At 40.4% G+C, this 26,368-nt stretch overlaps 1 protein-coding gene across 1 annotated transcript in view; it reads right to left on the reverse strand.

The window, feature by feature from the left end:
* Nucleotides 1–23,107, reverse strand: part of XKR6 (XK related 6) — a gene marked incomplete at both ends in the record, with an annotated part of 270,622 nt that extends 247,515 nt beyond the window's left edge. The window contains one exon of the mRNA XM_082656789.1: nt 22,374–23,107. Within this exon, the coding sequence (XP_082512915.1) occupies nt 22,374–23,107 (734 nt within the window). The remainder of the gene's footprint in view (nt 1–22,373) is intronic.
* Nucleotides 23,108–26,368: the final 3,261 nt, after the last annotated feature.

Genomic DNA, 26,368 nt, shown 5'->3' on the forward strand with positions numbered 1-26,368 from the left:
CTCCTCTCTCTACCAGACGGCAAGTGACACTCCAACAAAACCCACATATTTGAAACAAGTGTAGAAATGTTTATTGTACGTTCCCTTCCAAAGCAGCTGCTCAAAAGAATGTACTTGTGCGGCAATAAGGAAATCAAAGTATATGTCCAACTAATGAAATCTTTTACGAGCTGAGCACTGCACAGACTCCAACACTAGTAGCTGCCAGCTGCTGCCTAAATACTATTTTCCAACATCTTCTGAAGGCTAGTAGTTACTCAAATAGATTTTTTAAAGAAAATGAATGCAAAATATTGTAATTATTAGCAGATTATTATAATTAGACATTCTGTTCTTTCCTTTGATTCAAAGAACAAAGTGGCTCTGACTGTAGCAAAGAACACACATGCCTTCCCTTGGTGGCTCATTAATCCATTGAGAGGTTACACTGCCTTAAGTCGTGGAGACCCTGCCCTGAGCACTGCTCCAATTCCAGCTCTCACCTGAGATCTCCTGACAAGTCCCACAGCTCCCTTCAGTAACTCGTTCCTCAAGATCCAGGGAAGCAAAGGAGAAAGGACAACCAAAGGATCTTTCCACTTTCTCAAACACCCCCAATCCACATTCTGGATAGGAGAATATTTAACTAAAATTCCAAAGGAATTTAGAATTATCAGGATCCCCCTACGCCCTTTCTAAAACAGGTAAGTGAAAATTTATTTTACAAAAATACAGGAGGAAAAAAAGTAAATAGAAAGCATTTACGAGATCTATTCCTCAGATCCCTCTGTAGTAGGTTTAAAAAAAAAATTTTTTTTATTCTGATTATCTACTTGAAGATAATTATTTCACTTTGAAAGCAACTTATGGTTTTTCAAACCCTGTTCACTATGCTTCCCTCTCCTACCAGACCAATGACACCTCAACATCATCACTATACCTCCCGCAGCGTCAACAGTACCAACCGTGCTACTCAGCATTTTTCGTGATCTTTTCTTGACTGTACAAATAGCATAATGCAAGTACAAAAGTACAGGCTTGCAAGTTTATCCTTGTCAAAGAATTAGAGGAATGCTGATTTGCATTTAAAGCCTGACAAATTAATACTAATTTCTGACCTCTGAGAGAGATTGTCTCACACACTATTCTGTGAGTGTAAAACTCATTTTACAAGTTCCCAACCTGTGTGCCGAGTGTTCCCAAACGGACATTATCACTGTTTTACACAAGCACTTTTACAAGTTATCCAACTCCAAAAAACTGGAGCATCTCACAGTTGAAATAAACCTGAGAAATGACCTAGTCCAACTGACCAGCATATGCCTATATCCTGTTTTGATGCTTATAATAATTTTAAGGTCAGTATAATAGGTACTATCATTTCCAATTTACAGAATCAGAAACTGCGGGTGAGCTGAGGAAATGGCCTAACAAAACAGATAAGTGAGGATCAAACATATTTACTATGTCAAGAATAAATTCCCCTCCAAAGAACACTTAAGCATGTTATTGACGCTTCAAAGGGCAAAAAATGGTTCAAATATACTGGTAAACTGGTGTTTTTATTACAATGTCCCTTTATTTCTAAAATAAATATGTATTTTTTTTAAAATTACGTCAAGCTAAATTTCATATTAAACTGTTTTCCGAAGCATTAAGATACTGTCCCACAGTGCTCCCCGCCACCCCAAAATCCAAGGACTATTGAAAAATCTGGGTGAGAAGGCAGATGAGGTCCACTCGAGGCACCCACAGCACTGCACCCACTGGCACTCAGACCCACAGCAATCAGTGCACCGTAATAAAGCACGAGCATCCCTCTGAAAGAAAACCCGCGCAAAGCCTCTAGATCAGAGTGAGAGGCCTCCTCTGGCCGTCTTCCTGGTTACTATTCTTAGACATCTCAACACTGGGCAAAGTATGGCACCACTGGCAGCAAGATGTTACTGCTGGCAGCGTGGTGGACTCCAGCTGCTCCACTGACAGCCACTTTCACCGTAGCCGAGACGATGAGAAGATAGACGGAGAGGGGGAGAGGGCAAGTCCCACAGAGCGAGCACGCCATGCGTGCCAGACGCTACGCCAACATCGACTCATCCAAACCTTGAAAACCCTACCTCGGAGGTAGTGTTCTCACTCCACTGAGGGGCAAACCAAGGCTCTGAGAACTCAGCGATCTGTTCCAAAACCTAAGCCTATGGCACTACGGAACTGAGAAAAATGCGTTATCTGCAGGGTTAAAGTGATGCATAAGGAAGCCCCACGGTATTTCCATTTGTTACAGTGTGACATTAGCTGGAACAGGATGTATAACATCACACAGAACAGTCCAGCTCAAAGACCCTCACTTATCCCATGGCAAAGCTGTAGTTTTTACCTTTTTCATAATCTTCATTACAGCACATTTTCACAAACACGTAATTTCCTTGTTTGAAGGGTTACTATACCCAGGCAAACTGCCTTCATCTTTAGTCAGAGTGACATTGGGTCAACCACAAAAGAGAATTTCCAAACCTACTAGGTTAAAGAAAAAATCGTGGATGTTACGGGTCGAACTGTGTCTTCCAAAAAAACATGTGAAGTCCTAACTAACCCCAGTATCTCTGAATGTGACCTTATTTGGAAACAGGGTAGTTGCAGAGGTAATAAGTGAAGATAGAGTCATACTAGAGTAGGCTGGGCCTTAGTCCAATACGACTGGTATCCTCATAAGAAAAGGAAAATTTAGACACAGACACAGAGAGAAGGATGCCATGTGACAACAGAGGCAGATAACGAAGTTATGCAGCTGCAAGCCAACGAATGCCACGGACTGACAGCCATCACCAGAGGCTAGGAAGGGGCAAGGAAGGATTCTAGCCAGGGTCTCAGAGGGATCACAGCCCTCTGGCACTCTGGTTTCAGACTTCTAGTCTCCAGAACTGTTGAGAATAAATTTCTGTTGTTTTAAGCCACCCCACTGGTGACACTTTGTCACATCAACCTTAGGAGGAAACTAATACAATGGGCTAATGTACACTCCAAGGTACTGCCCAACTGAGGCCTCTCTGACATAGAAAGCCTGAAGTCTGAGGTCCTTCTTAACTGTAAGCTACACAGAACTGATCCCATCACACTTGGTTTTATAACAGAGGCGAGAGCTGACTACAGCACAGAGAGCAGGGTACCGAGCCACAGAGGCCAGGTGGAAGCCAGGTCTTCCAACCAACAGGCAGAAGTAGTAGGAAACCGTCCTACAGAGAGACAGGTTACCCTAATGAACACCATTACAGGCAGAATTACCAAAAACAGACCACAGATATGTATTCCAGTCAAATCAGTAATTTCACATGCTCAACAATGAATTAGCCGCCTCTAGTCTAATCTTTCAAAAGTTTATCAGCTCTGGGATCGAGTGACCTGTAACAACCTCAAGGATTAATAATATAATATTATGAAACTTTGAAAATTACAAGTGGGCCCCCCAAATTAGTATATTAAAAATGGATAACTTCATTAAATAGTCTTACTTATGTGGTCATCAGGCAGTTAGGGAAGAGAACAACCTGAATTCCAATCAAAAAGGAACTTGTTATATACACACATTGAAGTTGAGAAAAAAAGGATACAAAATATCCCAACCGTGGAGAAATCACTTTAAAAAATACCAAGTTTTTAAGTACAAACATCTGAGAGGTTAGGAAAAAATAAGAAATGGGAGAGGAGCTTGGATCAAACAAAAAACTTCTAGTTTTACTGTAATTTTGGCTGTAAATAGGAGTGAGACAAAGCACTTACAGACAGTTGCTGAAGTACCAAGTGAACTCTTCCTCTGCTCTTTAATTCTCCAGTTTTTGACTGGTTTTGGTTCTGCCTGAGCCTACAGGAGACCAGTCGCCCACAGAACAGGCATCTAGCTAGAGAAGACACATCTAAGGTTAACAGCTGGACTACAAGTTGACAGATGCCTTCTTTATGAAAAGCAAGTAACTGATTATTAATCTACCAATTCCCACCTGGACTGTAGCTACCACACATAGAGAACAGACTAAAATAAACCTCTACATACTTCCAGTTTGTGTAACATTTCCCAGGCAAGAGATCAAAACCACCGCCTGAAACAACCAGACCCTGGGAAACGGTCACCAGCAAACGTCTCCCCAAATTGCTAAGGCTGTTTCCAAGGTTGCAATAGAGACAAGGTTGCACGGAGACAAACAATAAAGAGCATGAGAATAGTTTGGTTGAAATAGTGTTGTAAGAATGTTTCATCATGAAAATGGGACAGTGGAGTAATGAGGGAATGAAATATGGGGTTAGAAAAGTCTTCTGGAACCATGTACTTAGCACTTTGGGTTTAGAAGTTTGGGGTACATTCTGTGAACAAACAGGGACCACTGAAGGTCTTTGATCTGCTGACAGGTTCACAGAACGAAGATCTGTCAATGTTGTTTGGAAAGGGTGTAAAATGGCTGGTTAACATCTTTCTTTACTGAGGGGATTTTAAAGAATTGTTGCATAGTTACACCATTTATACGTAATATTTTCCTTATCAACTAAAGGGTGGTAAACTCTTTATCCATCAAAAGTTTATACATGCATATTTCATAATAACATTTTTTTCCTTAAGAAAGCTCATATAAACATTTTAGATTTTTTGGGTGCTACATAATATGTTTTGACATTTAGACAAGACTGTTTCAAAAGACTGCCTACCTAATGTATTTTTGAACATGGACAATCCACTTTTTATTCAAGCATTTATCAATATGTAAATAAATTACAAAGTGACTATAGTTTTCTCCCTGGTTTCACTTACAATGAGAACTTACAATCATTTCACTTACAATCATTTAATAGATACACAGTTCAAACTGCTTTAACAATATCACATTTTTATTTGGAGGATTTACTTTGAACACCTAAGCAAGGCATATTTCTACGTGTAGAAAGAGGGTTGGATACAGTTAAATAAAGAAAGAAAATTTGGCCAGGTAGAACCTTATCAATGTCTGGTACAATTTTCAATCCTGTGGGCCAGGTAGAAAGAGCTGTTAATATCTAACATTTAGTACGTAAGTGTATCAAAGCTTTATCCTCAGACTTTACATGTATTAAGTCTTAATTCTCAAAACAACCCTGTAAGGTAGTAATATCCTCCTCCACAAAGCTGTTCCTGATCTTTCTACCCAAAATAAGCCCCATTTTACCTGTGAGGAAACCCAAGAACAGAGTGGTTAAATAACTGTAACCAGTTAAGAGCTGGTCCAGGGCAGGCTTGAGACCCAGCACTTGGCCTCCAAAAGGCATGCTCTGAAGGCCTGGGCTTCTCTGGCCCTCCTTACAGGCAGTGCCTCATCACCACAGGTCAGGCTGTAGGAGAGAGAACTCGGAAGAGCTCTCTTTTGATTTAAAATACTACCTACCCATCCTTTACTGGAGTCATTTCAGATTTAAAAACACTTGGGTTCTCATTTTCCAATCTGAGACTATGAGTATCACTGTGAAGACGAACACTAACTTCTTACCGGACAACGGTTGCACTGTGCCGTAGAAGTGGAAGGGACCAATTTCAAAATAATATTTTTAGGTAACACAATTGAAGCCGGTGCCCACCTGCACAGTGTGGCTAGAACACTGGTAAGAGGTATGCCTTGGGGCTTCCCTGGTGGCGCAGTGGTTGGGAATCCGCCTGCCAATGCAGGGGACATGGGTTCAAGCCCTGGTCCAGAAAGATCCCACATGCCCCAGAGCAGCTGGCCCCGTGAGCCACAACTACTGAGCCTGCGCTCTAGAGCTCGCGTGCCACAACTACTGAGCCCGTGTGCTGCAACTACTGAGGCCCACACACCTAGAGCCCGTGCTCTGCAACAAGAGAAGCCACCACAATGAGAAGCCCACGCACCACAACAGAGTAACCCCCGCTCAACACACCTAGAGAAAGCCCGTGTGCAGCAACAAAGACCCAATGCAGCCAAAAGTAAAAATAAAAAATAAATTTACTAAAAAAAAAAGAGGTATGCCTTGATCCAAATGGATTGGCTGTGGGGACATAATTAATATTACTTCTGTTTTTTAAATTAACAACAGTACTGGGAAAGGAAGAGAAAAAGATTTTGTTTGTTCATTTGTTTTCTGTGTTTAATCAGTGAGTAGGACTATGACGAAATGAAACTATCCGAAAGGTCTGTTGATTTTTTAAAATTTTGATAAAATGCACATGACATAAACTTTACTATCTTAACCATTGTTAAGTGCACAGTTCAGAGGCATTAAGTCCATTCACACTGCTGTGCAACCATCACCACCATCCATCCACAGAACTCTTTTCATCTTCCCAGACTGAAACTAACTTCCCATCACCCCCCCGCCAGGGCCTGGCAACCACCATTCTTCCTGTCTCTCTGAGTGTGGCTACTCTAGTTACCTCATAAAAGTAGAATCATACAGTATTTGTCCTTCTTTTTTACCAGCTTATGTCACTTAGCATAATGTCACCAAGGTTCATCCAGTGCTGTATCATGTGTTAGAATATCCATCCTTTATAAAGGCTGAATAATATTCCATTACACATGTGTGCTACATTTCACCTACTCATCCATCTGCGGACAGCGGGGTTGCTTCCACCTTCTGGCTACTATGAGTCATGCTGCTATGAACATGTTGTACAAATCTCTTCAAGCTCCTGTTTTCAGTTCTTTAGGGTAGACACCCAGAAGTGGAATTGCTGGATCATATATAATTCTATATTCAATTTTTTGAGAAACCACCGTTCTGCTTCCATGATGGCTACATAATTTTGCATTCCCAGCAACAGTGCACAAGGGTCCCAATTTCTCCACATCCTCACCGATACTTGTTATTTTCAGGGTTTTTGATAAGAGCCATCTTTTTTTTTATTGAAGTATAGTTGATTTACAATATCATGCTAGTTTCAGATGTAGTTAGGAGCCATCTTAATTAGTGTGAAGTATTATTTGTTGGAATTTTTTTGTGCATATATGTGTGTGTGTATATATATATATATATATATATTTTTTTTTTTTTTTTTTTTTTTTCAGTACACGGTCCTCTCACTGCTGTGGCCTCTCTCGCTGCGGAGCACAGGCTCCGGACGCGCAGGCTCAGCGGCCATGGCTCATGGGCCCAGCCGCTCCGTGGCATGTGGGATCTTCCCGGACCGGGGCACGCACCCGTGTCCCCTGCATCGGCAGGCGGACTCTCAACCACTGCGCCACCAGGGAAGCCCTGCATATATTTTTTTTATATAAATGATTTATTTTATATTTTTTGGCTGTTTTGGGTCTTCATTGCTGCGCGCAGGCTTTCTCTTGTTGCGGAGAGCAGGGGCTACTCTTCCTTGCAGTGTGCGGGCTTCTCATTGCAGTGGCTTCTCTTGTTGCAGAGCTCGGGCTCTAGGCACGCAGGCTTCAGTAGCTGTGGCTCATGGGCTCTAGAGCACAGGCTCAGTAGTTGTGACACATGGGCTTAGTTGCTCCGTGGCATGTGGGATCTTCCCAGACCAGGGATCGAACCCGTGTCCCCAGCATTGGCAGGTGGCTTCTTAACCACTGCGCCACCAGGGAAGTCCCTGTTGGATTTTTTTTTTTTTTTTTTTTTTTTCCTGTTGGATTTTTTAAACACTATTATTTAAGACTATCGTGAAGTTTAGCAATTCATTTTTCCTTTGGTCTTGAGAAGTCCTACAATCTGTGTTGATTAATATTACTACAATGTCACTAAGTAAGATTTTGGAGCATCCACCCAAGTGGGCTTATGAATTGAAAACTGAAAAGGCTTAGGAATAAGTTTCTAAACACAGTGTAAGCATTTTAACATCTGCAGCAGTATTACATTCTGGAATCCCTGGACGTAACAGTAATTATTTTGATCAAGCTCAGACAGGGTCACCCAGTGGCTTCTTATGACATTGGGGAGTCACGTCTGCTTGTAGTCTGGGCAATGTTGTCTGGATACAACAGATGCAATATTGGGAGTGAAAGACTAAGCCAGCACCAGATAATATAAGTAAACACATTAAAAGTATTAAAATTATATTAATAAGATCAACCAGGCAAAAAATTTTATCTCAAGTAGTGCGTATTTGACCTGTAACACCATACAGCTCCTATTAAAGGTTTCAGTGTCTGATTTTTATTCTAATTATAATTTGCTGTTTTATCTCTCAAGCACAATAGTTGAGAAGATATTAATTATGTATTAGCCATACAGGTCACAGATTTTGGCTTTGTAAGGAAAAAAAAAGGATCCTCATCTAGACCCTGGTACAGTCTCACCTGGTGATAATATTATGTAGAGAAACTTTAATTATTAAATAGCCTCTAAATAAATACGTATATTTATTATTTTAATGCTTTAGCAACCTACTTTTTAAAAGCCAATTAAGAATACCAGAAAATGGGGGGCTTCCCTGGTGGCGCAGTGGTTGAGAGTCCGCCTGCCAATGCAGGGGACACGGGTTCGTGCCCCAGTCCGGGAAGATCCCACATGCCGCGGACCAGCTGCGCCCGTGAGCCATGGCCGCTGAGCCTGCGCGTCCGGAGCCTGTGCTCCGCAACAGGAGAGGCCACAACAGTGAGAGGCCCGCGTACCGCAAAAAAAAGGCAAAAACAAAAAACAAAGAATACCAGAAAATGTAACCTAAGTCATATTTGGAATTAACAGAACAAGCATCTTAAAACAGTTGACCGTTAAACCTTCACTGCTAGACTAACAGGTCTCTATATTTTAATATTTTATGATTTCTAGAAGAACTTATAAAACATATCAACGTGTTTTGATGAAAACATTTCAGTTTTACTTTAAATCATATTTAGATGCTTTAACACCTTTATAAGGAATTTTTAGATAATTTTAATCCATTCCCAGTGATTATTAACACGCAAAACAAATAGAATCCAATCAGTTTTACTAACAAAGTTTTAGTGTAAATCTCCAAATTTAGGTATGAATTTTGCACACGTATTTATTTGGTGGCCTGTACAATTAAAAGACAAAAAACAAGGAGTGATTTTGGGGGGCAGTTATTTGGGGAATAGAAGCCAACAAGTTCCCTAAGTATGGGACACAGTTTTGTTAAAGTTACAACCTCTGTGAGCACATGTCAAGATCCCAAACTGTCCTAAACCAGATGATCTATTTAAGACATGAAACACTGACAAGGCTACAGTACTTTTTATTTAGTCTATGAAGGCCATTTTTACCTCAATGAAATCTCATCTGAAGAAAAATTATTCAAAACTCTAGTTGTACCATTTCATTATATTTTAATTTAGTATATTTAGCACAGATCACACTTAAAATTATTAAACGTAGTTGTTACTTTTAAAAGCTAATTTAAATAGAGTTACTTGTTTCACCTGACCAGTTAAAATAGGGTTGACCTGTGTTTGTATGCCACTCAGGCTAAGAACAGTTTTGACATTTTTAAGAGTAAAATAAATGGCTAGTGGGAAGCTGCTGCATAGCACAGGGAGATCAGCTCGATGCTTTGTGACGACCTAGAGGGGTGGGATAGGGAGGGTGGGAGGAAGGCTCAAGAGGGAGGAGATATGGGGATATATGTGTACATATAGCTGATTCACTTTGTTGTACAGCAGAAACTAAAACACTGTAAAGCAATTATACTCCAATAAAGATTTTTAAAAAAAGTAAAATGAGACACTTGACATGGCTAGCAAATCCTAAAATATTAAATATAAATCAAAGTTTTAAAAGGAATTGTCTCTTTTATGTTCCAATCAATAGCAATTTACATTACACACACACACACACACACACACACACACACTCCCTCCCTCCCTCCCTCCCTCCCTCCCTCAATCTAATCCGGAGAATACCTGACCTAAGTAGAGAATTGTTTCTTCCTCAGTCTCTAGTCAACAAAACACAAGCTCCCTCTTCTGTAGTACAAAGCTGTTCCCTGGGCAGGACCACATTCCCCCGGCTTCCGTTTATATGGGCGTAGTCACAGGGCTGTTCTCCCTGTGGGATGATAGCACCAGTGATGTGAGTCACTTCAAGCCAGGGCTTTTAAGAAGCAGTTGTGCTTTCTCCATATTTTCTTTCCTTTCTCTGGCTGAATGCTGAGGGCGCTGAGTCTCTAAAGGATGCTAAAGCCATGATCAGCCAGGACCACCCACAGAAGACAATACACCTCTTGTGTTAAGCCACTGAAATGTTTGTTATTACAGTTAGTGAAGAAAAACACTGTAATACTCAACATACACATTGTATATTTGCTGCCTTTCACATTTTACTAACTTCGACTTAATGTGGACATTTTCCCAATCCTAAAACAAAACAAAACAACCCTATGAAAACAGATTGTTTATATTGCTGAAAGCCGTGTTTGTTAAACCCATCAGTTTTTTCCTTGACAACTGGCTACTGTTGCTCTTTTTTCCATTTACTGTACACTCAGATGAATTTTAATATAAAGCCTCACTATAACTACATTTCAAATGGGCCAAAATTTAAAGCCATTCCTGCTCCATACATGTAGTTCAAGGGCTGATGTGGCATTGAGACATTAGCTCATTCCATCCAATGACTATGTTACAGAAGCAGAAATTTAAAAGTGGATTGAAATAGCCCCTCTTCATTTCTTTATTGTATATAAAGGCCAACAAAGCATGAGAAGAATAACTTTCACTTAACCTTGAAACGCTGTACTATCTCCAAAACTAGAACTTCGCAAAACAATAGAACCTTGACAACTCCAAGAGCTGCATCTTGACACCATCACAGATTCAAAAACATGTCAGTTATGCCACAATGCATGCTCCCGTAACATGTATTATTTCACACATGACTGGCAAAATGGGAACGACAATAGTATAATGGGGAAATAGTTTTGGTTTGTAAGTGATTCTTCCCAGCATGTTAATGTTTTGAAGCTATCAAGGGCAAGATTTTTCACAAATAATAAAGACTTAGGAAAAAACAAGAATAAGAAAACCGGTGAGAATCTTACCAAAATACCTTCCTTTTGTACAAGCAGTGGTGGCTGGTTTAGTGTCTTCCATATTCCTTATCCTTTCCTCTACCTAGTGATGCTGTGGGCACACATGAAGGCTAAACCCTGGACCACAGCTTCAATTTTGGTGAAAATGGCCTCCAGTAGAAGCTAATACCTACAAGAATCTACATATCAAAGAAGGAAAAGCATGTCCCAGGATAAAATAAGGCCTTGAACCATCTGGATATGAAGCTGAGTGCAAATGTCCCCGATACTGTGGTGCTAATATTTGGACTGTCATTGTTTTGTTAGTGTTCTGGTTACAAAGTCACATGGTTTTAAGTAGTCTAGCCTTAATCCTATTTTTCCCACAGCCCTGTTGTTTGCATTGTGTGATTTTACAGAATGAGAGGGTTTTCAGGACTATCACATTATGGTAGATATGATTATACCACGAATTGAGAGAGTGAATTGCAGATGCCAAACAAATAGAATGACACATTCCAATCTCACAGGGCCCTATTCAAAATCTTGTAACATGCCTGACAAATACCATCTCATTTAATCCTAGACTACATCTTGAAAACTACCTAAAAATTATGTGGTCCCTATCAAATAGTGGAAACCACAAATACGGTCCACAAATGCTACAAACATGTTGTAATTCTCTATTTTTCCAAATTTACAATGTAATTGCTTTTAACTTCAGCTTCGTTTTGATAACTTTTGTTTAATTTGTGAACAGAGTAAAAAGTCCTTCATGTAGCTTCTCTTTTCTTCCAACCCCAAAACGCGCCATCACGCACTAGGTCTAAGCAAAGCCATCTGAGGTTGCTTAAATTTTGAATACATAATTTCTCTATTGGAATGCATATCTTTTCCTTCAGAGAAAGCTTTAATGAAAACTGCCTTACAAAAGGCAAAATGGCAGCATCCTAAACATACAGGGCTATTAATAACTACTATTATAACAGGGCTATTTATAACTACTATTTAGTTTACTACTCAAAAGCTGTGTTCCTTATAACCAAGCAAAATGACAGATTTGGAGTTCTGTTCATTTTTATCCAGAATCACAGAGGATCCAATCCAGTGTACGGTGTGCCTGCCCATACATCCTGTGTCCCTCTCTGCCAGCTGTATTCTCTCCTAGAGGTTCTGACCTTGAGCTTCCGAGTTACAAGGAGCCTGGGTTTTCTCACCACTGCCACATTTGAGCTCCATTGCTAGATGGAGCTCAAAGGATGTTATTTTGGTGTTTGTAGAGTTTAGGGGTCCCTGTTGATCCACTGTACTAAATAACTTACAACAGGGAAAAGTAAAGACTGTAAAACCCCTTCCCAACCCCTCCCCTAGCTATTCCTCCCCGTGAATCCATCAAGCAAAATGTAGTTAGGTCATTTTCCTTCTCTGCTTCCTTCATTCCTGTCTCTAATGACACCTATTTAATACCTATTAGGACACTTCTCCCCTTTCATTCACCAGTTTCTTTTTAGGAATCCTATCCTTGGCACCAATTTTAACAAATATAACATTTCTGAAAATTTGAGACATGAAATTCACTCTGCACTGAATATCAATTTTCCCAACATAATGAAATGCCTCTAACCTGGCACTTTTAGAGCACCAACAGTGATCATTTGTGTTAATAATGACCTTGAAGTACTTCAAACTTCCAAAGAAGCTTCTGAATCAAAAGAATATTCAATTATATGCTGTACAGTTTTAACGTAAAATGCCTTTACAGTATTCTAAAACTTATGTATAACCCATATGCCACAGTATATGGCAAATATAGCTACCATTTGATTAATACACACTTTCACCAACCATTCCAGCTAAGAGTACGGTCCAATCAGAGACTGTTTCCATTAAAACTGGTGTTCCATTAAAATCATCATCAGAGCTTCCTTTATTCATTCCACCCCTCTATATCTGATACGCCTAGTGCTCAAGTTCACACACACAAAAAAATATTCCCAAGTGATTCTAATATAAACTCCTTCTCCCGGAGAACTACCGCTGTAAATATTGGTAGAAATCAGCCTATAGAAATGTGGTTCTCATCCCTGTCTGTGCACTGCTTGGGGATCTTTCTGAAAACACAGGCTTTTTAAAATAGATTCTAAGGCCCATCCCAGACCTACTGGATCATAATCTCTTATGGTAAAACCCAAATATCTGACTCCCCAGGTGACCCCAAAGCACAGTCAAGTTTGAAAACTGCTTTATAACCTTAAGGAAAGAGCTACTACTCTTGGTATTTCCAACAGGTAAACAGAGAATCAACATATGGGTGCATCTTGTCTGCAGAGTTTAATACACTAGAGTTGAAATCAGAGGTCTCAAAGAACCTCAGCGTGTACATGAAGAGGCCCCAGTGGTTCAAGAATATCATTCCTCCACTTTCAATAAGCCAAAACAGCGAAGTCCCAAAGTAAAGTAAAGTAATTAGTGAGAAGAGGCTCCGGATCCTTACAAGAGATATAGAAAACTGCATATATTTTGCCGTCAGTGAGATCTGGCTTCAAAACTTTCCTCCACCAGTCACCAGTGACTTATCAGATTACTTAACCTCTCTAAACCCATTTCTTCATCTGAAAATGGGCACCAAAAAAACTTACAAAAATTTAAACGAGATATTTGTAAAAAAAGAATTTCTAATATTGTTTCCTTTCCACCTTAGTAATTTCTATGCATCCTCCACTCTCCTTTGAGTCATACACTGTAACCTGTTATATTAGCCCTTATATCAGGTTATTGCTGTTACATACAGAGAACACATGAGACATATTTCAAATTTGTTCCTCCAAAACTAACATGAAGTTTAAACTCTGTCTACTGACAACCAGCTGAAAACCCACCAGTGCCTAGATTCATAGTAACTTCTTCAGGACGGATTTTTTTTTTCTTTAACTCTCAGTTCCTGATTCCAGTACAGCAATGGCTCTCCAACTTTAGAGAGCTAAGAACGCCTAGGGAGCTTGTTTAAAATACAAATCCCACCTCCCACCAGCAATTCATAATTGATTCAGGCAAGGATTCTCAATGGCCACTAAAACTATTAGGTAAAAGGTTGTCAGGAAATAGGCCTTGACACCTTGCCAAAAGTCTTACTCCACAAGTGACTTACTGACTGCAAAGGGGAAAATGTACCTTTATACAGAAGAATCTGGCAGTCAGAACCCTAACCAAGAGATAAAACTTAGCATCACGAACAGTGAGATGAATCAGGTTATAATGTGATATGATGCAAATATGAAGTGGAAAGCAGTACTTTTGACAACAGTATGTAGTCTGAATATAATCAAGCCCCTAGAAGCACCTTCAAGTTTACCCGAAATACAGAGGGCAGATCAAACTTGGAGGAAACAATCAGGCAATCCAAAATACGGAACATACAAGAGAAGTGGCCCAGACTCTGCAAAAGTTAACATCATGAAGAAAAGAAAAATTTAAGAATCATTCTAGCATTAAAGAAACATAAAAGCAATGCTCATTAAGCAATTTTGATTAAGCCGTGTTGGGAGGGAGAAAACCTATAAAAGACATTGTTGGCGACAAATGAGCAAATCTGAACGTGAAACAACTATTAGATGATTTTCTTCAATTATGGAATAATTATGGGATTACCATTAATTTTCTAAGATGGGATAATAGTATTACAGCTATGTAGAATTAGTCTAATTATTTAGTATTTGAGGCAAAGTATGGAGAGGTGCAACCTCATGATACATGTTAAACACACATAAAGCTATCTATGTTAATTACAGAATCCAAGTAGTTGGTACTGGGTGTTCAATATACTCCTCTATTTCCCTGTATGCTTAAAAGTTTCCATAATAAAGAGAGCAAAAATACACATTCCCTGGTCCAACTCCCTGAGGTTCTGATTCTTTAAGCCCATAGTAGACCCACAAATCTGCATTCTAACAAGCCCCAGGCCTATCCTAATACAAGAGGTTCTCTGACCACTCTAAGAAACACAGCCAAAGAGAGAAAGCAGAAAGTGTCTGCTGTCTGGAAGGGCCTGGGTTCCTAATTTCCTGCCGGCTCTATTTTATCACCAGGCTTTCCAAGCCATGAATTTGGTGTCTTCCTCACCTCTGCCGTCTTTCTTCATGTGTACAGTATGTTTAAGACAGAATGAAAAAGCGGACATAATGGTCAAAGAGAAACTTTCTACTTCATGTACCTATGATTCTTTGAGAACATCTGGCCAGGGTAAACAATAACTATCAACTCTTCCTCCCTTCCCAGGATGCTGTGAAGAAAACTGATATGTTTACCTTTCTGTAAACTGAATATTCAAATTTCTTCCTAGAAATGATTTGATGGACATATAATCCATGCTCTGTATATTAATGACCAATATAAAACAGAAATAGCTTTCTCACAATTAAAAAGAAAAAAGACCAAAATATTGCATACAAAAGTTATTTTTAAAACCACTTGTTTGATATTTCAGGATAAAAGCAATATACTCGTAAAGACCCTTTTTGTTAGCAATATACAAAATACCTTAGGATACTGTCATTTGTTTTAAAGTATATTAAAATACAGTAATGCAATATACCAAGATCCACCTATGTTAGACATACAGAAAAAAACCTAAAGCTGAATTTTATGTACAAATGTGTTCTTGTCATAGTAATATTCACTGAATCCTTCAAGCAAATCACGTTTTTTCCCCAAATTCAACTTAAACCAAAAAAGTACCTATACCTTAATCTAATAAAATACAAAACACAAAAAAAACTCACTTAGAATCATTTCCTAAAACAGCTCACAACTGACAGAAAAGCTATCATTAAAAAAAAAAATTTTACAAACATTAACTTTTCAAAGTTAGAGAATACATATCAAACGATAAATTGCAGTAGGAGATTTTGAGGTTCCTCCCCAATTAGAAATTAATCTAGGTAAACGACTCAGAAAAACCTCCAAAATATATGTTAGATATATGCATTGCTTTAGCTTAACCTGACAGTAAAAAATTTTAAACATAGGATTATAAAAGGACACCTTAACGTAATTTTAGCTGAAATTGCAAGTGCCCAAAAGTAGCTAATAAACCAGGATACCAAGTTTTTCAGAAAGTCTTATCTGCTATAAATTTTGACATTAGCTAGCAATATATACATAATGCCTCTATAGGTAGCAAAGTGATTACAAGTGATGAAAATTTTTTAAATTAATAAGTCAAAATAATACATGATAGGACTTCAAAGCAGTTCCTAAGAAATCCACATTTTTAAATATTTTAATTGTTCAAACTAGAGTCTGAAATTCCTTGTTTAAAACTTCGGAGTGCTAATACCTATAGCATAATAGACTTTCTAAAATTGAGGGACCTGAAAGATCAATTAGTTTAACTCCTTATTTGATAAATATGAGGAAATGGAGGCCAGAGATTTTTTTGAACTTGCAGAATGATAAACCTGATTTCTTAACTCCAATGTTCCCTTTATACTATTGCTGTGCCCTGTGGTGTTTTTCTTCGTTTTTGTTTTGTTTTGTTTTGTTTGAGTATCTCCAGTAGTGGTAAATAGTGGATTGTCTTTCGGCAAAAAACAAAAGCCAGTGAACTTTTTAAACGAGGCTATATTTTCATGATTTAAAAAAAATTAATTCTTTGAAATTCACAATTTCTGACTGGGAACTAGGTAAACAGAGTATCACAAGGAGTAAAGTTTTAACCACAATCTTGTTTGCAGAAAGCATACTGTAAATCAAACCAACCCATGATGAAAATAGCAACAATTGAGACAGTTTATTTCTTTTTGCATCCCACCTAATCTTGCCAACTCTCCAGAATTTATCCATTACATACTGCTAACTAATTGGCTTTAGGGATAAAGTTTGTAAAAGCAAAGCAAATGATGTTAAAAGGCAGAAATGAACTGTTCATGATTTCTGACATGTGCCTACTAGGTTTCCGGAATGCTAGCCTTCTGCAATACAAATTTGGTGTTTTGTTTCTAGATCATTCTGGAAATACTATCCTTCAGCACTGTTTGCAATTTTACTCAAAGTGTGCCATTTTTTCATCACCTTCCCTTGAAAATTCACCATAGATGTCAAGTTTTTACTGTTTCTGTTCACTCAAAAATGAGAAATAATCTTCAGAGATGCTTTCTTCATACTCGCTCTCCTTTAGGTAAGTAGCTCGTTGTCTAAATATAACTCTTCTACCCTCACAACTCATCACGTATTTCCACGATTTTTCAGGTAGGGGGAGGAGGAAGGGAGTAACTAGATGAGACTTTATGTTGTTGAATTTATCCCTTTTCTCCTTGATGGTGTCAAAGCATCTTGCCCATTTCACGATTATAAAATTATTATCCTACATTTTCTTCTAGTGCTTTTACAATTTAATATTTCATGTTTACACTTTTAATTCTTTTAGAATTTTTGTTTATGTAAGGTAGAGAGCTATTTTTCCCCCAATTGCGTAGTCAATTGCCTCAATATCATTTGATAAATAATCTTTTTTTCCTTCACTGATTAGGAATGCCACCTTTACTACCTACTAAATTCCCACAAACCTGTCAATTTCTCTCTTTACTCTGCTTCAACACCTATTTGCTTAATTCCTCTGCCAGTGGCACATTGATCTAATTACTGACACTACAGCACATTCACTTCTTGACAGAGGAACATTTTTCTCAACACTTTTCTTTTGAATTTTGAAAGGTTTTTTTGACTACTCAAACACATTACTTTTCTCCAATCAATTTTCCTCAAGTTTCCCCTCAAAAAAATCCCACTGAGTTTCTTTTGAACCAGAATTCCATTAAACATATGGACCAAAATGGGAAAAAAAAAAAAAGATTTTTACAATATAGAGATTCTCATCCAGTAATAAGCCGATACTATATAAAGTCTCCTACACACACGGACACACACACACAAATACACATATACAATCTTTTATCGTGACTAGGGCTGGTATTCTGGCCCCATGAGTGAATTTTCTTATTTGAAAGGTAACATTTCCATTCCTAAATCACAACATCTTAGAGCTAGAGGGACATTACAGATCACTTAGTCCAACACCTCTCGTAATCGCGTTGTTTACCTCAAGCCTACTTAAGAGAATCATTTCAAAATTAATTTCCCTTGTACATGCAACACAATCATAAACCTGCTATTTGAATCACATAAAAGTCAGATAAGTGAGCTACATTTATTGAAGAATGCTTTGAATCTAGGAATCCTTTTAGAATAAGATCCATACTTAGGCTCAAAGAAAAAAACACTGAGTACTATAAGTGCATACACTTGAGACAGCCCCAAGTACTGTATTTAGACACTCATGTTTCCAAGGTAAAGTTGTTTTGTTATGGTGTTGTCCAGGAACCAAGCTTCACAATACCAAAGCATTCCATTCTCGACTGTTCCATCCTATTTATTAAGAACATAAACCCAATAACAATCTCGAAATGGAATAAGCCTGAAACCCAATTCTAAAAGTGCTTCTCAAGCCTGGCTGCCCATCTGATCACCTGTGGAGCTTCTAAAACTAAGACTGCTTGGGTCCCGCCCTGGGATTCTTCCTCAGCAGGTCCAGCAATGCTCAGGCATTTTTTAAGCTGTAGTAGGTTCTATTCTCAGCCAGAGTTAAGAACCGCTATTCTAAAATATTCAGTAAGAACAAAGCCCCATAATTTTCCAAGTATCCCTACACTGAGGGAGGGTAGGGGGAGATAAGTTAAAAAAGCATCTTCACCAGCCCAGCAACATTTGCTGCTGATTAGAGAGTTGTATCCCTATATTACATCAAAGTCTTGAAATGGAAAAAATGCTACAACAAAGCTTTAGATTGTTTACAGACTGATGACCCCATTACGGCAGGTGAAACACCGCTTCCTTCCTCTCACTTGAAGGCAACCTTCTCCATCACCTCATCTCCCAAGATAAAGAACAGCTGACGTTCACTTTAAAAATGGCAGATAAAATTCAGGCTTTAATCTTAATTAAAAGTTTTAAGTCTTTAAAACATACCCATAAAAATAAATACATAAAGAGGGAGATTAATGATTCGGCTACAACATCATGACATTACATGAAATTTTAGTCAAAGAACTTGCTTCTTGACTGCAGTGAACTGCCAAGCCAACACTAAGCACCCCCTAAAAGTAGCACAGAAGCAAAGAAAAGCCGATACACTGAAGGAAAAAATTTACACACAAAAATGCAATATGCAAACCTGTTTCTAAGCTCTAACCCTCCAAGGAAATGATCTCACTTTCTAATAACACCACATTGTACTAAACTGAAGCCTGGTGAGACCCCTATTCCTGGTATGAGTGACTCACAGACCCGCTATCCCTGGGAAAAGCACCTGAAAAACAGAGCACATAAAGGTAGACGGTAAGTTCCACGTTAAGTAATTAATTAGGGAAGGTAAAGCATCCATTAAACAGACCTTAATCACACAGTAGTGCTCTGCAAAACAAGGTTCATGAAACCAAATCATCCTACAGGCAACTATTCTTCCACGCTCCAACTCTGGCCCAGCCAAAAATATTTTCTTACATTCTGTGAAGTCATTTGGTGAAAGAGATGTCAAGTATTTTCCATCTTGATAGCAAAGGCAACATGCATAGAAATTTACCACTTTAATGTCAAGAGAAACTAATTTTTCTTAAATAAGCACTGTGCTTTTGTTCACGCGAGTCAAATAATTTTACATTAAAAGAAAGCATATGAAGAGACACGCTTCATGGTTTAATGCAATCAGTTTTGACAACATACTTCACCAATATCTTTTCTTAGAAATGTGGCCCAAATCAAATTCTTAGACCCTAACCTTTATGTCACATGACCACATGAAATAAAATTTAAGTAGCAAATATGATTAAGGGAACAAACTGTAACCCCAAAAGATCTGCAGAAAAAACTGAGATGATGTATGTTTATACACACTGACAAGTTTGCCAAGAGATTAAAACTAGAAAAGAATAAATACCTTTCTCCAAAGCTTTTACTTATGAATGATTTCCATGCAAGCCACATGCCTAGCAGGTACTAAAGAGCAGACTCTGCTCCTGGAGTATTTCAAGTAAACAAGCTTACTGAAAAAAAATAAAATCCTTCCTCAGTAAATATTTCTTTTGAAGTATAGTACGTTGGAATAAATAACTTAGATGAATTAGCATGCCTTTTAATACCTTAACTTCATAAAATATTTAGACATATATTCTAATCTTGAAAAAGGACCAAAAACTTTAGATATAGTAATATCACAGGCACCTTTTCAAAAAAAAAAAATATATATATATATATTTACCACTACAGACTCTGAAAGTTCAATAAAAATCTGGAAAAATAATACACAACGCTGTTTTAAACAATTATAAAAGCTAAATTCATATTTAAAATATACTTTTCAGTTTGTCCACAACCGGGACTTCTACTACTTTACCAAATACAATTAAGGTTTAGGTCAATAGTGGGGGATTACTCTGCCTAAAAAATCTGTGAAACAGAACTCCGATTTCAGTATGTCCCAAAAGCTTACTGCTAATAAATATCTATGATGGATTACATTAGAAACAATTCTCTCAGGAATTTTAACCTGACACCAAGGTTTTGATTGCCCACATCTCCACGCCTAACACGGAGAGATAGGTGACTTTCGGTACAAGCCTACTTATTAATTAGATGCTGTTCAATTTTACTACTATTTCAAAATCTCTCCCCATACTTTTTGTCCCTCTCCCCTTCATGCCTTTGCATCTTACCAACCTGCAAGAAACCAAAAAAGGTATCCCCTATGTTAAACACACTATCTTTGATTCAGTATGGACTGGGGAGTTTTTAGATTTAGATTTCAAATTCAAAACATATGTCAAAATTTTCCTTGACCCCATATTAGGCTCATAATCGCTAAAAGTTAATCAATAATCTTTGTTTCTATTTTATTCCTTCTCTTCTTTCAAACCTATCAGCAGGAAATAAATTATCTTCAGACAAACAGAGCTAGGAAAAAAAGTTGCTTGGTTCAATCTAGGAACACCAGTAAACTACCCTGCAAGGACCAGAAAAATCAAGAACCACTCACATGTCCCCTATCCTGAATTTGCATGTAAATTCTGCAGGACAAAGTTCTTGTTCTTTCGTGATTCGACTTAATTCCTCCCCATGCTTTCTGAAATGTTTTTATTTAAAATTCTGAACAGAGACCTAGACAAACAATTCAAAACACACTGAACTTCATTTCAGTTAACCTGAGTACATACCAGTAAACTGAAATTCTGAGCACCTAATATCTCCTACTAGGAATAGGTGCCTGAGCAGTGTAGGCAAAATGTCTTCTCACAGAAGCAACGTACCTGAGGAGCTCTGTATAATTTCTCTTCAGTAAGATTTTTTTTTTTGTTGCAAACGCTCTCACCCACAACTCACTGTTTGCAGAATACACTCAAGCTGATTTAAGTTGGAGGGCACAGATTTACCAACGTTTTAATGAAATCATTTCCTTAGTTTAGAAAGTTAAGCTATTTTAAAAAAAAAATCTGCAAGTGGTTTTTGAGGGATTCACCTGGCACATGGGAAATTTACAAGAAGGGAAAGAGCCCCAGGGCTAAGCTTGGGGCTTGTGTAAACATAAATCACCTGCGCACTGGCCTGGCTACCAACAACAACGTTCCACCAGAAGAGATGTCCAGGTGGCTAAGTGATTTTCGGAGGTTGAGAGTTAAAAACAAACGCTTACACCTATCACATACTATACAATTTTACCTGTCACTAAGAAAAGGGCACGTCTAATCCAGCAAAAAAAGTCATTTTTCCTTCAAGGAGAGCAGCGCTTTGGAGTCCTTTGCAGGGGATGGGGGTCGCAGGAAGGGGGGAGGGGGCGTGGAATAACGGAGCACTGAAAGGAGAGGCAGCCAGGGGAGTTGCACAGAGCCCCACACAGGCCACTGCGGAGAGAAGACGGGGAAAGAGGGGAAGGTGTCTCACCGGGGCACAAAACCGAGTGCAAACCGGCTGGAAGAAGGAAGGTTCCCCCAGGAGGCGAGCTAGAGTGCAGATAAAAAGCGCTAGCGCCTGGTTACCTTGGGATACAGGGGCAAGGGACCACAGGAATATAGAGATCTACAGAGACAGAGGAGAGGGAGGATGAGGCAGGGTCTCCGCTAAGTGCGAACCAGGGATGAAGACATACAGCGGGACTTGGGCCTCCCCGGGCCAAAAGGCGTGGCCAGGGATCCAGACCGCACGATGGTCTTTTTTGAGACGCCAGGGGAAGTGCGTGGCAAAGCCCTCCTTCAAGACCCCGTGCCAGGCCTGTCCGAGGGGCCCACCTGCGGGGCCCCTCGAGGGCGGAGCGCACTCCGGAGGGCTCCGGCCTCGCCCGCGGGGCCCTCTGCAGGGCCAGCTGGCCAGGCCCCCGCCCCCGCCCCCACCCCCGCAGTGCTCTTACCTCCACACCTGCCCCATCTGCAGCAGGTGGATGACCGACAGCCAGATCCACACGGAGAGGCGGCAGAGGCGCTGCGCCCCCGGCGTGGCCGGGACCCCCGCGCCATGGCCGTAGACGGCCCCCATCATGGGGGGGCCCCGGCTGCTGAGCCCCTCCACGGCGCCCAGCCCGCCGCCCGTGTAGTCCTGCACGAACCAGCGGAAGCTCAGGCTCTGCACCAACAGGGACGGCACCAGCACGAAGGAGAGGGTCAGCCCGAAGTAGACGTAGTCCCCCTTGCGGTAGTAGTCGAGGGCAAGCCACAGGTCGGTGCCCACGTCCCCGAAGAAGACTAGCAGCGCCAGCACGATCCACAGGCAGTCGAGCCACGGCCGCTCCACCTGCGGCGGCTGCGGCCGCTCGGCCGAGGGCGTCGGGGGGTGGCGGCCGGCGGCCCCGGGCGGCTGCAGCGGCTGGTCCCCCCCGTCGGCGGCGGCGGCGCTGCGGCGCGGCTTCTTGCCCAGGAGGGAGCGCAGGCAGGCGGAGCGGCAGCCCCAGTAGCACGAGGAAGTGTTGCAGCAGTGGCAGATGTGCAGCGAGCTGCTCTCGCCGGGCTCGCTGCCGTCGCCGCCGCCGCCGCAGCCGCCTCCCCCGGGCTCCCCGTCCTCCTCGCCGCCGCTGCCCACCGCCTCGTCCAGGTTGTGCAGCTGGGCGAAGCCCACCCCCACGCCACCGCCATCGGATTTCGCCGCCATCTTGACTCTCTTCCCAGCTCCGGAGGTTGGGGGGGGAGGGACGGGTGGGGGGGGGGGAGAAGGCAGGGAAAGGGGGGGAAACGAATGGAGAGGAAGGGGGGCGGGGAGGAAGCGGGGGAGCAAACGAACGAGGGGGGAGTGGGCCAGGGAACCCCCTCCGCTTCCGGGTAGTTGGCGTCACTTCCGGGCGAGCCCCCCAATCGCACGGCGCCCGCAGCTCCCCAGCCCTACCCTCCCGGCCAAGATGGCCGCCCTCCTGTGCCTCAGCTGCTGGGCGGGGGACCGGGGGGTTCACCCCGCCAGGGCTCCCCTTCCCCTCTTCCGTTGACCCCGAAACCCATCAGGTTGACCCCTCGGCGTTTCTGAATCCCGCTGGGCCGAGTGAGGCGGTCCAAAGTGATCCCTGGAGGGGGCAGTGCCAGACGTTTTGGGGTCCCCTTCCTCAGCGTCGCAGCTCACAGCTTTCCTCCTGGAGAAACGCCCCCTAACACCCTCCCGGCTGCTGGCGGAGGGGCGGGACCTGTGAGGGAAGGGGCGGAGCTAGTGCAAAGCAGGTGATTACGTGTCACTTCCGGGAGATAGGATGACCTCATTGTGTAGTTAGACGCCCCCCCCCATCAAAATGGCTGTCTCTCACCTCTTTGGCTGTTTCTTTTCCTTTTTTGATTTTTTTCTTTTAAATTTGTCTCCTTTTCTTATTTTGAGGGTCTTTAGAAATTGTATAAGTCAGTTTAGATTCCCATACACACTGATTCTCACTTCTATTTAGACAACCCTCCTCTTTTACCTCTGTTGACCCCCTGATTTTCTTGTCACTGATAACTTTACCATCTTTTGCAATAAAGTTTTCACCATTCCCTTAAGAAAAGTGCAGGCAAAAATCCAGTGATAACCAGCCTGATTGGGTCTTGAAAATTACAGCGAAGACTGAATTGGCATATTGTGACCTTGAGTGTATTTTCTTCACGATTAAAATGTATTTCTACCAACTTTTTTTTTAAGTATGCAGTTTTTCAATTCTGTGACCTTAACTTGGAAAATTCAGAACTAGCCAGGGTTTAAGCTGTGTCACTTACTTCTTCAAGCTTTTGGATGTGTGAAAATTGCCTTTCAGAATTTTTTTGGTGCTAAGGATCTGTCAGTAAACATGGCTTTAAATAAGTGAAAATGTTATCAATGTGCTATATGATTAAAATAGGTGCAGGGTACACTACTTAACTAACAGTTTACAAAAGTGAAGCAGCACTGAATGGATTTGAATTACAATGATCTTCTAGTGAAAGTATATTTGAAGCCAGATAGAGAAAGCTACATGGTCACAATTGTTACTGATCAGGTGAATGGAACATTTTGGAGTTAAAAGAAAAAATTTTCTAACCCTGAATTTTCTCATTGACCTCTCTGGATTTTTGTGCTCATTTTTCTGATTCTGTCTACTTCTTCAGTAAAACCTTCTAATGATGCCAATAATTTTCCTTCAAATAGGACAAATTAGGTAATATTTGTATGGCATTGAGGTTTCGGGGAAGAAAGATGCCTTTGAAATTTTCAGTATCATTATTTTGAGATATATAATATTTAACACTATAGCTCCTAGTTAAATTTTGGGGGTGGCAGGGCAAGGTGAGGATTCCACATTTTGGTACACAACGTTTCATGGGTATTTATGCCAAGCTAAAACCTGTAAAGACGTTTACAGAAAGTACTCAAAGAGAATTTTTACCTTTGCCATTTGAGGGGGGAGGGGGGGAAGAAATAATCCAAAATCTACTTTTGGAAACATGTCACATAAGGGTATCCTTTTACTTCACACTATAATTTAAGCCTCCTTGTTCCTATGGGCGTAAAACTTATAGCCAGCAGGTAAGGATTACTCTGCATTTAGATGAGATACTACTTCTTTCTTTACTGAATTTGAGTTAATAACACCTTTAAAAGATGGCATAGGTGTAGAGTAGGACTGCCCAGGTTTGGATTCCAGTTCCACTAAAACATGAATAAAGTGAACAAGATAGTTAGCCTCTTTAAATCCCAGTTTCCTCCATTATATAAATGGGAATATAACAGTGGCTTCTTTGAAAAGTTGTTCAGCAGGGCTTCCCTGGTGGCACAGTGGTTAAGAATCTGCCTGCCAATGCAGGGGACACGGGTTCGAGCCCTGGTCCGGGAAGATCCCACATGCCGCAGAGCAACTAAGCCTGTGCACCATGACTACTGAGCCTGCACTCTGGAGCCTGTGAGCCACAACTTCTGAGCCCGTGTGCCACAACTCCTGAAGCCCGTGTGCCTAGAGCCCATGCTCCACAACAAGAGAAGCCACCACAGTGAGAAGCCTGCCACCACAACAGAAAGTAGCCCCTGCTCACCGCAACTAGAGAAATCCCGCTAGCAGCAACGAAGACCCAATGCAGCCAAAAATAAATAAATAAAACAAATAAATTTATTTTAAAAAGAAGTTGTTGGACAGATTAAAGATCATAGTCTATTCAAAGCTCTCAACACAATGCCTGATATGTAGTAAGCACTGGATTAATAATAACTATTATTATTATTACTATTGCTATTATTGTTATTGCTATGTTCACATATGCCAACATATAGTTACTTAAATTCTATCATTCAGTAGATTTGGTATCTCTAATAAATGAAAGCATTTTCAAATAATTCTAGGAAATAGATGCAATTAATTTGTTTTTAAATACATTTTCTCTATTTGAGCCTGTGAGCCTGTGAAATGAGATAAAAGAGCAAGCAGCAATGACATATTTACGATTTTCTGTTTCTCTGTGCCCTGAAGGAACATAATCTACTAGTGAAATTAGCTAAGTAAATTACAGTCACTATATAACGGGGACAAATGAGGCTAAGTCAAAAAGGTTTATCACAATTGAAGTTTAAAGTACATATATAAGATTCACAGACTGTCAAGTGATTTCAACTTTACATTTGCTGTTTCAAAAATTTTACCATTCTGCCTTTTATGGAAGGGATACTTTGTAGAACCCAGGAGTTTCTAAAACTGAAATCAATGGTAATAAACCTCTCATGAAGACTCATTGAAAGGTTAACATAAATTTGGACTGTGCTATGAATGGTCCTTTTTTTTTTTTAACCTAGAATTCTGGGGCAATTAGATGTCCAAGCCAGTGCAGCATTTAGCACAGTCCTGAACACTTAGTGAGCACTCTATAAATATTGGTTAAATGAGTGAATTAATTAATTTTTCACGTAACTGAAATTTACCCTTTGAAGTGACTTTCA

The sequence above is a fragment of the Grampus griseus genome, assembly GCF_964374135.1.
Source record: "Grampus griseus genome assembly, chromosome: 6".
Taxonomy (NCBI): Eukaryota; Metazoa; Chordata; class Mammalia; order Artiodactyla; family Delphinidae; genus Grampus; species Grampus griseus.